Below are 11,087 nucleotides of genomic sequence, written 5' to 3'. Positions count from 1 at the left end.
TGTAATGGAATGCAAGGTTGGAATATTGCAAAAAGGAGACATTTGCCTTTAAATTTTTCTCATATGTTAGAGCAATTAGTTGGTGAGAACAGGAATGGATATTTCATTGTTCTTTGTTGGGCTGTTGGTCATTCTTAGTTTTTAAGCTCTTTTGTGCTCAATAAATTTTGACCCTTTTGTTTAAAGATTCAATTTTTTTTTTAAGGATAATTAAATAAGATTTGATATTGTGAATGATTTTATATATTAATTCTCCTCCCTCTAATAACAACTTGACTAAATAAACACTTCTGATTTAAATACATTGCATCTCATTTATAAGAAAAATTAGTCCAGGAGGATAAGAATGATTTATTCTTTGTTCTTTGCTGGACTATAGACCTTTCTTACTTTATATTCTTCATTTCTGATTAATAAATTTTTACCTCTTTTGAAAACAAAACAAAAAACAGTAACAAATGAAATTAATATTAATTGAAAAAATAAGAAAAAAACAGAAAATGTTGAAATAATGAAATAAAATACATCCTACGATGAACACTTCTATTAATTATTCTTTTACCTTCAAAATTTTTGGTACAACTTATCTTTGGTATTGCATTTTCGGCCTTCCCAGTTGTCTCCAAAAACTTATCTCAATCATATTCTTTTCACTGAAGAAAATACCAACCAACTCCTAAACATAACCAAAAAGAAATTTAACAATTGCTTCATCTGATATAGAACCAACAAAAGATATATGAAAACTTATTTTACAATTGCATCAAATCATATACAAGTTTTATTCGACTCTTCAAAGTGTTTCCCAATCATGAGCAAAATAAAGTGGTTGCTATGGTTATATCAGAACCCATTCTTTTCAATTCAATCTCTAAATATGCCACTTGCAAATAACTTACCCTAGAGAATTTCACTTTATCAAAAACAATTTTAGGAATCAGTAAGATTTTTAATAAATATCGATTGCTGTAAGCGTAAGTAATCAATGTGCTACTGCTCATTGCTTTTCAAATGAAGGGAAAGAGGAATAATTGTATACCTTTTTGAAAAGCAAAAGTCCTGCAACTTTTTTTATTTTTAAGGGCTAATGGCTACTTCTTACATGGTTCATCTTCTGGCAGACATTTTTTTGTGTTTTGTTTTGTTCATTAATTATTATTATCAATGGTCTGGTTCATATTTCATGATTTCTCGTCTGAATGAGAAAAATATACCAAAAAAATTATGATTTGAAATATTTTCATAGATTATTAGAAGATATAATTTAAAAGCACTTTCAATCATTATCATAGACTGTAAAAAGAGTTAAGGAGCTTCAGGCATTCTAATCTTATTACATGAGTGAAATGAATTACAGCTTAGCTGCTACTTAGCCCCATCCTAAAAGGAGGAAATATAATTTTGGGAGAACATCTGTTGTGGGGCTCGGTGGGACAGGGAATCACAGTGGAAGCATCATACTTATTGATGCACACAAACACGTCCAATAACTGTTCCCTTCCTTCCAAATCTCTATTGCATCTTATCTCTGGAACAGCACCAATGGCCTCTCCTATTGTCTCCAATATCTCATCTGAACTGTACTCTTCCCCATTGGGCAAAATCCCTGCAAATCTCAGAACAAAAGAAAGGTTCTAACAATTGCTTACCACTACATAAATAAACACCCAAAAATGCATATGAAAACAGTCCTTACCTGTAGCTTCCAGAACACCCAGAATATCCATTTGTTTCTTGAGAGCGAGTGTAGAGTTGAAGTAGTCATGCTCCTTAAGATTAAGGGCACAGCTTCCATGGCGTTCCCATTCATGAGCCCAAAACTTATGCCCATTGTTACTAGGGCACTGTAATGAAGCCCATTCTTTTTCTAACTCACCCTCTAAATCTGCAACCTGCAAATAAGTTGCATTTACAGTGTATTTCACTCTGTTAAAACAATTTTCAGAATGAATGACAAATATTGGTTGTTGTAAGGGATCAAAATTGAAAAGCTTAAATAGCTCACAGATTGTTAACTCTTTAGGTGAAAAGCCAATCCCACATAGACCAACCTTTCAAAAGGGAAAGAAAATTAAACAATTGAACATTGTGACTGTTTAGGTGGGGATTGAAAAGCTTTAATAACTGAGAGATTGGGAAAGAAAATTAAACAATGCACATTGTGACTGTTTAGGTGGGGATTGAAAAGCTTAAATATCTGAGAGATTGTAGACATCAAGTTTCTACGATCTATGAGAATTGATCTATAGTGTTTCCGGATCAGATTGTTTAAGAATTTTTGGCATCAATGTTTTGGATCACACTATAGATCAACTGGGAGATTGTTAACTCTTTAAGTGAAAAGCCAGCTCCACATAAACCAACCTTTCAAAAGAGAAAGAAAATTAAACAATGTTCAAAATTAAGCAATTAACTTTGTGACCTGTTGCCCCCCATATTTGGCCTACCTAAAATTTGAACTTCAAATCAGTCTCAATGTCGAGTAAAGGTCCAACGAGTGTTTATGCGTAAGTAATGAGCGCGTTGTCCAAGGTCATTACTAGTCAAAATATGAAAAATGGAAGAATTTTGAGAATTACCACAAATCGAGGGAAATTAGTTGACACCCAAGATCTAAGCATCATTTTGTGTCATGTGGCCAATTTTCCCCTGAACCCAGTTGGTAATTTGTCATATATTAAACTTTCAATTTTTGATGTCTGTTACCCCAAAATGATTAAAATATCTCATTCTAGGATTCCTCATGAGGTGTAAATAATTGTGTGGACCTATTTCCCTTCCATTGACGCATGTTTCGAATTTCAGGACCTAACTCCCTACCGTTTGAAAGTTATGCCATTTTTCTCCAGCCAAAGTGATATATTTAAAATATTTAAATTATTTATTAAATGATAATTTAATATTTTAAATTATTTCAATATGTTTGGTCATTTGCGATAAGAAAATCGTCTTCAGACATCGGTGGCGTTCTTCCTTGATTCATTCTCAATGAAAAATGGTTTCCAAGGTGTAAAGGATAGCTCGTTGAAGCACAAGGTTAGAAATGCTCGCTTTTTGAGCATTCTTAACCTCATTTCTTAACCCTTTGCCAAGAAGGTTAGAAATGCTCACTTTTTGAGTATTTCTAATCCGTATTTCTAACCTTTCACAAAAAGGTTAGGAATGCTCACTTTTTGAGCATTTCTAACCTCATTTCTTAACCTTGCGGGTCCCACTTTGTCAAGAAGATTAGAAATGCTCAAAAAATGAGCATTCTTAACCTTTTTCATAAGAGTTTTAAAAACAAAAAGAACTTCAAGTAGCACGTTATGAACATTCATCAATGCACTGAAAATAGATGGTTTCACCAGATGTTGAAAATGCAGCTGCTCTGGAGGCATGAAAGCAAAATGGAAGCTATGAAAGGAATGTTGACATTCACCACCATGCCGTGAAATGCAGATATGTGGAAGGTTTAGATAAGGAGAACAAGGAGTTCTGTGAGTTGTTTGACTGAATGCTAAGTGAAGGGAAAATTGTGGAAAACTCAGCCACGGTATGGGCAGTATTTGATAGAATGCTTTAAATATCAGTGGTCTCTTTACATGCTTAAAAAAATCGCAGAACACACCTTCATCCATGCGTAAAAGATAGAGGATTTCTGTCAGATGTTGAAGTTGCAACGGCTCTGGTGAATATGACTGCAAATCGTGGATAATGCAAGCACGCAAACCGCTTGACAGAATTACATAGTAAACAAGCATGTACACCGTGGTTGAAATAATGCAGAATATGGAAGTTTTGTCGTGGCAATTACAGTTTTACTCCCTCTTTGCTCGATAATCATAATTGAATGTCTTCAAACTGTCACGATATATGGATTTATTGTGGTTTTAATGCGTTCAATACAATGATAAATGGTGATGAAAGGATAACCAAGTTTACTTTCTACAAATGGTATCTATTTCTCATCGCAATACAGATGTGTTTTTGATGGTGATGTGGACTATTTAGATGGTGTCCGATGAAACACAATTATGGTGCAGATGTTTACCAAAAGAATTCATTGATATTGCTTTGGAAACCTTCGAACAAATGAAATTGTAGGCATTGAAGTTAAATTTTGTATCTCTTGCCAACTTTTCCTGCCCACGTGTGTATGTAGATTGGAGTTTTAAAACAGTGTATGAATATCACCAAAGCATTATAGAAGTTGGGACTTCTATCAGACATTTGGTTGGAAATGCAAATGTGGAATCGCAGACATTTGTTAGACAGGGTATTTCTAATATATGTCATTGGATTTGTTGAAAAGCCTCTGGAATCTTTCAAATAAATGACTCTGGCATGCGCGAAACTCAGTCCACGGCCTACGCCATCTCAGCTTTACATGTCCATCATAGCGTAATTTGTTTTACATAATGCATCAAGGAAAGGTGGAGCAGAGACAAGTCGCTGGAACTGTTTGAAAGAATGCCTCAATGGAATGTGACCTCATGAAATGCAATGCTTACAAAATATGTAGAAGATGGATTTGTTGAAAAGGCTATAGAAACTTTCAAACAAATACAATAAACAAATATAAAACTGCATGCAAAAACCTCTGCCAGTATCCTATCCTTACGTGTGCTAGAATGGGAGTTTTGGATCAGGGTGTAGACATCAAGACATGCAGAATAATATATTCCAGTTGGGAATGCTTTACTAAAAAGCAAAATGTGGATGGGAAGACAAGGGATGTGAGCTATTTCATATAATGCGTTGAAAATAATGTCATCTCATCGAATGAATAATTGTTGGATATACACCAAATTGAATTGTTCAAAAAACTTTAGAAGCCTTCAGGAAAGGGGCAGTTGCACAGCGCTCAATTGTTCTATGGACTCTTCAAAGAAATTCAGAGATATCTATTAAAGCGTGAAGGATGAGGAGTTATTTTCAATTGAAAGCTTGCGAAGGAAAACTATTGACGGAAGGAAAGAATGTTAATTAGATGCAGTTGGAATATGTTTCCTTGAAGGTTAATTTGTTTATGAATGAATTATTCTTGGATTAGACAAAGATTCAATGTCATCTCTACAAGATAAATTATTTGATCTCTTTCTTAAAGTTTTAAGTTTCTAGTTACTTTATTTTGTAAAAGTGATTTATGTCACTTAATGTAACCAAAAGTCAGAAAATAGACCTTATTTTGAAAAAGTTATGCAAAACAAAAATATACAAGGTTTATCATATTTCAAAAAAGTAGTTAGGAAGTACTTATTGAGGTAGTTATAAGTGGTTACCAAGAGGAGAGCCTATAAATGCAAGGAATTATCATTGTTAAAAGGGAGACTCTGACAGAAGGGAAAAACTCTGCAGAATTTTGTAGAGAAACTAAGCGAGATGTTTTGATAGTCATACCTTTGTACTAAGGGGTTTTTGAACTTGTATATTTTCAAAAAGAATAATGAAGAATGCATTGAGTTCGTGTGTCTTGAATGTATTCATGAGTTATTGTTGCTAATTTCTCGTATGTTGAATTAGTAATCCCTTTATGTATTGGTGAAATCCATTGATGAAACACATCATTTCATGGTATCTTGACTTGCATGTGCTGGTACAACCTATCTCTTTGTGTGTCGAGGTTTATTGTACTTATTTCATCATTGTTACATGACTAACCTTTTTGGTGGTAACCCCTTTTGTGATTGTTATCATTTATGGAATCCTACTTAGCGTTCGTATGTCTTCTAGTAGGGTTTCTGTTATTAATCTTGTTTAAGTTATATGTTTTCTCCTTTATGTACTTTTAGGTTAAAAGTACACGAAAAACCCTAAACACCCCTATCATACGAGGGAGCTGCCCCTCTCAAATGCAGAGGAAGATCGTGTTTCACAGAACGATGTTTCACAAAATGATCTCTCCAACTATTGAAATATTTGTCATTGCTTATTGGACAAACAAGGTCAGTTTCAGGTAAACGACCGCAGTGACAAATCTGTTTACCAACATGACCTTAAATAACAATATGCTTAAATAACTGAGAGATTGTTAACTCTTTAGGTGAAAAGCCAGCTCCACATAAACCAACCTTTCAAAAGGAAAGAAAATTAAACAATGTTCAAAATTAAGCAATTAACATTGTGACTGTTTAGGTGGGGAGGCACCACACAAACCACAGTTGTTTACCTTAGATCCCCTTTTAAGGAAGGGGGAAAAAGAATTACTTTTGAAAAAACAAAAATCCATCAATCCCATCAACTGGCAAAGACATTTTTTTTTATTTGATGTTTTGTAAAGTCCCCATTGAATCACAAAATTTGCAGGAAATTTTGCAAAGAAATCATTTATTATCATCAATTTGTTATGGGACTTTCTACCCACAATATAAGAATAATTGAAGTAGCTTGAATGTTTTCTGAATTAGGTTATTTGAATTTCTTTTTCTTTATTAATATTTTAGATCGCATTTCATAATTCATCATTAAGACGAATGAACAATAAAAGAGAGATCAGACTTCATAATCCATTATTAGGATGAACAAACAATAAAAGAGAAATGAAGTATGATTTTAAATTTAAAGAAAAACTCACCTAATTTAATTCAGAAAACCATCAAGATGAACAAGCAATAAAAGAAAAATGAAATATGATCCGATATATTGATAAAAAAAAAATTTACATAATCTAAGTCAAAAAATCAGTATGAACTGTGAAAAAAATTCTTTAAAGAAATAAGTTTAATTGTACATGTAAATCTACAGGAAAACCTTAAACTGTAATATTTGTTGGATATATGAAACCCAACGGACATTCTTTGACCTCTCTTTGCTGGGAGATGGATATAGTTATGAAATGTAGTCATTTGGTATTTTTATTGCTGAAGTAATTCTATGCTGCTGTATGTATAGACAAAACCGATATTAATACAGAGATTTCCCCTGCTCCTTGTGGATGTAACCCATTTGATGAACCATGCAACTCTGGTATTTCAGAGTCTCAATTTACTTATGTCTTTCATTCTTCTGATTCTGTTAATTGTTTTATTCCCACTTCATATTTAACAATTACAAGGGTTTAAGCTAAAACAGTCCTTACTATTGTAGTAGAGCTAGAACTTCATACTTTATCACTATTACGGATGATCTTGGTTCACTGTGAATTCAACAAATACCATATTTTTTGTTTACCCTACAAACAAAAAGAGGCAAATAAATACCTGTGAGAAATCGAAATGGGAATGGGGGGAACAATATTGAGGCCAGGATCCGTCCTCCATGTTGGGCCAGAGGCCATGAATATGGAAATCGGAAGAGGGTATTCCGATCTTAGGAAAACAGCATTTTCTATGCGTGTCACAGTATGATCCTGGCCACTGCAACAACCACAGAAAAGAAAACCTGAGACAGAGACAGAGCAACAGATTGCACCCTTTTATTTTATTTGGATGGAATACCCACCTCCTGAACAAAGTAATAGAAATCGAAGGTCTTTGCAGTTGCTTTGAGCACATCAATGGAGATAAGTTGCAGGAGCAGCAGCATCCATGCATAGAAAACTGGGCGTAGAGAACAGAGCCGAGTAACCATTTTGGCAAAAGTGAAACTCTGATCTCTTTTTTTAATACTAATGACTTATTTTTTATTAGCTCTCAATGCAACGACAAGTTGTGCTCGTTTGTCTTGTAGCAGTCTGAACTGCATCACATCAACGGCCCATATTGCGGATTAGGTGCTTTGCAGTGGAATATGCGGATTAGGTGCTTTGCAGTGGGGTACATGGAATAATGACTTAATATTAAATGTTAGGATTTTTGAGTTTAGATTGATAATTGATAATCATATTAAATAATAAAATAATATTTAACTTTTAATTTGATGAGAAAATATTGTTGTAAATGTTACAAATCAATTTGTTATTGTATTCAGTTTCAGTGGGAAAAAAATCAAACTGTGTGTTTGAAGAGGGTATTTACAAATCTTATCTTCTTGGTTTTGTGGTGGAGAAGATGGCTGGCATCCTGGACTATTAAAGATACTTTACTTTTTAACTTTTTTTTTAATGGAGTTTAACTGAATGTTTGGATCTTTAATAACAAAATGTATATATCTTGCAACTTTTTTTATTAGGTTTTGCATTCATTTATAGTTTCTTTTTTAGCATGTGTTTTTTAAACTTTATTTAACTTTTGTTCACACCTTGTCTAATATTGTTAATCTTTGTTTAGGCTTCTTAATATTTGTGTTTTCCCCTTTTAGGTGTTTAGTCTCTCGTATAAGTTGTGTTTATCCTTAACCAATTTATCTTCGTTCAACTACTAGTTAAATTGTGTGTCCCCCTTTCATGTGCTATTAACCCTTGTTTACATTTTCCTTCTCTTAAATTGATCTCCTTCCCACACATATTTGAGCCCTTTCATTTTGTATAGTCACTTATCTAAAATCCTTTTAAAAACTTATTGATACCTTACTCGTTCCTCTCTTTTCTCACCATTGTAGTCCATTCCTCAAATGCTCACTATAGACGTATAAATCTGACCACTTTCCTAAGTGAATATTTAATATTCATTTTAAACCTCATTCTTCCTATTAATTAAATAAATAATTAAGTTCACCTGAGCCTTTTCTAGCCTTTGATTAAATAAATCACTTTATTTAATTAATTATTCTTTCTCCCCTTTTAATTTAAATTTACATTTAATTAAATTGATCCTTGCAAATAAATAAATCTAATTTATTTATTTAAATCCCCCACTTGTATTTGTGCAAGCTACATCTATTTGATTGAAATAAAGTAATTTTATTTTAATTAAAATTATTTTTCCTCCACTTGCATTTTCCTACATCTCCCACTTGCCTCCTTAACCCCCTTCTAGATTCTTCTAATCACTTCCAATTTAGCCTAATTCATCCCCTAATTATTGTCACAATCCTAAGCAAAGAGAAGTCACTTCTCAAAGCCTCCAAAGTCTTTGAAAACCATTAAAGGCTTTAAGTCCTCAACAAGTTAAGCCTCCAAAGTCTTTCAAACCATTTAAGACTCTTACATATCCATTAATGGTTAGCTCAACCTTCTTGCATGATTAGAGACTTTCTCTCTAACTCAGCCCTCATCTAACCCAAGGATCTCATCAAGCATTCATGGCTTTAACCTTGGTTATTTTTTTAACCCTTGCACAAGAGTTTACCCCTTGGGTAAAAGCTTTATCCATTGGATAACTCTAACCTAGCCTTAACCTTTACCTCCTAAGGTAACCTTCATGTCTTCTCAAGCATTTAGTGCTTATTTCATCTCCTCTCAAGCAACCTCTTGTTGACAATTGTCACCATTTCATTGGTGAGAATTGTGAACATGGATTGATTAACTTTCAATCCTGGCCCTTGTTAAGATTATCCAATCTTGACCATCCATTGCCCTATTTTTCCTATAAATAGAGCTCTCATTCTCTCATTGGCATATAGAAGTCTTTGTGTATCAAACTTATAGTCATTTTGCTAGTGAGATCCAAGTTTTCATGCATCAAACTTATAGTCTAATTACTAAGCATTTTATCCTCTCTTTGTTAAATCATCACAATAGTATTTAGAAGCATTCTAATATCATAGAATATCCATGCTAGACTAGTATATCATTGCTAGGATAATTAGTTCATCTTATCATCATCTTTATGCTAGCTTAATCTATTAATGCATAGATAGCTTCGGTAAGATAAATGATTGAATGAGAGATAAATGAAGTCTCTCATTCAATCATTTATCATATCGATTATTAAAATGAATATCTTCATGACCTCAGTTGATAAGCATTCTTTATTTATACATAATTGTTTATTATCATAGAATTTTGATTTGATAATCTATTATACTAGTTGCATTCACCGATTAGCAAATCGAGATAACCATTGCAAAACCGATTTGATGATTATCGGTAAACTAAACATCAATTAGTATTGATGATTGTGCTTTGTTATTGGGGAGATGTAATAAACTCACATTGATTGATATCAGGTGTTAAGGAAAACATTTGAAGCATTAATATAACCATACACCGATCGGTATAACTTTGATGGTTATCAAATATAATATGCATCGCTTGGTTAATAAACACCGGGCACTATTGTTATAGCGAATGGGCATGATCAAGTGATGTCTTGATCGGCCATGTCTAAGAGACATGGTCGATCAAGGCATCGCTTGACCGTACCCAACCCACTATATATGTAAAATGGTATGTGTCGAGTATTTGTGTGGTGTACCTGTTATACCTACAAACACAATGCACTCAATAAATCATTACAAGCATGGTTAGAAGATTTAAATCAAAGAAAGACAAAACCAAAGCTAATTGACTTATTGCCTCCTAGTAAATGCGAGTATGAATTTTGCTCTCAGATCTTAGTATGCAAATTCCAATGACTTGACTACACTTAGATGGAGGGTTTGAATGATTAAGATGCCTGATCTAGCAAGATAGCATGATTAAGCTATATGAATGATTGATCTAGCATGATTGAAGCTAAGATTTAAGCTAAAATGAGCATGATAACATTGCTAAGAAATGATAAACTGGAAGCTAGATGCCTATAGTAACAATGATTAAGCTACGAATGAGATGGGATCTATATTGCTCAAAATGAGGTCTATTTATAGGATTTTCCAAGACTAGGGGTGAGTTGGCATGAATCAATGGTTAAATTGGAGGAGGTTGGCAAAGGGGGTTGGATTAAAGGGAAACTTAGTGACAAGTGTCACAAAGGTTCTAGAAGATGTTGGATGAAAGGGGACAAGGTGGTAGGTAGAATGGGTTAGGTTTAGGAATGGTTAGGTTTGGGAGTGGTTAGGTTTAGGAGTGGTAGAAGCTAGGAGAATTTGAATTTAGAAATTCAAATAATATGAAAATGACTAATTAATCTCAACAACTCATAAATGATTTGTTTTAATTAATTAGGATTTAAAAGAAATGATTATGGATGAGGGAATTAATTAATTAAAGGGGTGAAATGAACCTATTTAATAAATCCTTAGATTTATTAATAAGTAGATGAATGAGAGATTTAATCAAATTGTTTAGTGAATTCAATTAAATTAGGGAGGAGAGATTAATTAAATAATTGCTTATTTAATTA

General features: G+C 33.2%; 1 protein-coding gene across 1 annotated transcript; it reads right to left on the bottom strand.

The window, feature by feature from the left end:
- Positions 1 to 1,260: 1,260 nt before the first annotated feature.
- On the bottom strand, positions 1,261 to 7,621 carry LOC131034169 (ribonuclease 3). Its single transcript, XM_057965563.2, has 4 exons — positions 7,423 to 7,621; positions 7,182 to 7,337; positions 1,697 to 1,892; positions 1,261 to 1,606 (listed from the first exon to the last, which is right to left on the bottom strand). The coding sequence occupies exons 1-4, from the start codon at positions 7,549 to 7,551 to the stop codon at positions 1,359 to 1,361; spliced, it is 729 nt and encodes a 242-aa protein (XP_057821546.1). The 5' UTR covers positions 7,552 to 7,621; the 3' UTR covers positions 1,261 to 1,358.
- Positions 7,622 to 11,087: the final 3,466 nt, after the last annotated feature.

The sequence above is a fragment of the Cryptomeria japonica genome, chromosome 5 (genome assembly GCF_030272615.1).
Source record: "Cryptomeria japonica chromosome 5, Sugi_1.0, whole genome shotgun sequence".
Classification (NCBI taxonomy): Eukaryota; Viridiplantae; Streptophyta; class Pinopsida; order Cupressales; family Cupressaceae; genus Cryptomeria; species Cryptomeria japonica.
Note: the sequence above shows the minus strand (reverse complement) of the source record. Positions and strands in the feature narration are given on the sequence as shown.

Bases quoted from the DNA above. Each gene is read 5' to 3' on its own strand.
- LOC131034169 (XM_057965563.2), bottom strand. From the start codon at position 7,551: ATGGTTACTCGGCTCTGTTCTCTACGCCCAGTTTTCTATGCATGGATG. The intron at 7,338-7,422 runs GTGGGTATTCCA...TGGTTGTTGCAG, and splicing joins TCTATTACTTTGTTCAGGAG to TGGCCAGGATCATACTGTGA. The intron at 1,607-1,696 runs GTAAGGACTGTT...TGAGATTTGCAG, and splicing joins GGGTGTTCTGGAAGCTACAG to GGATTTTGCCCAATGGGGAA.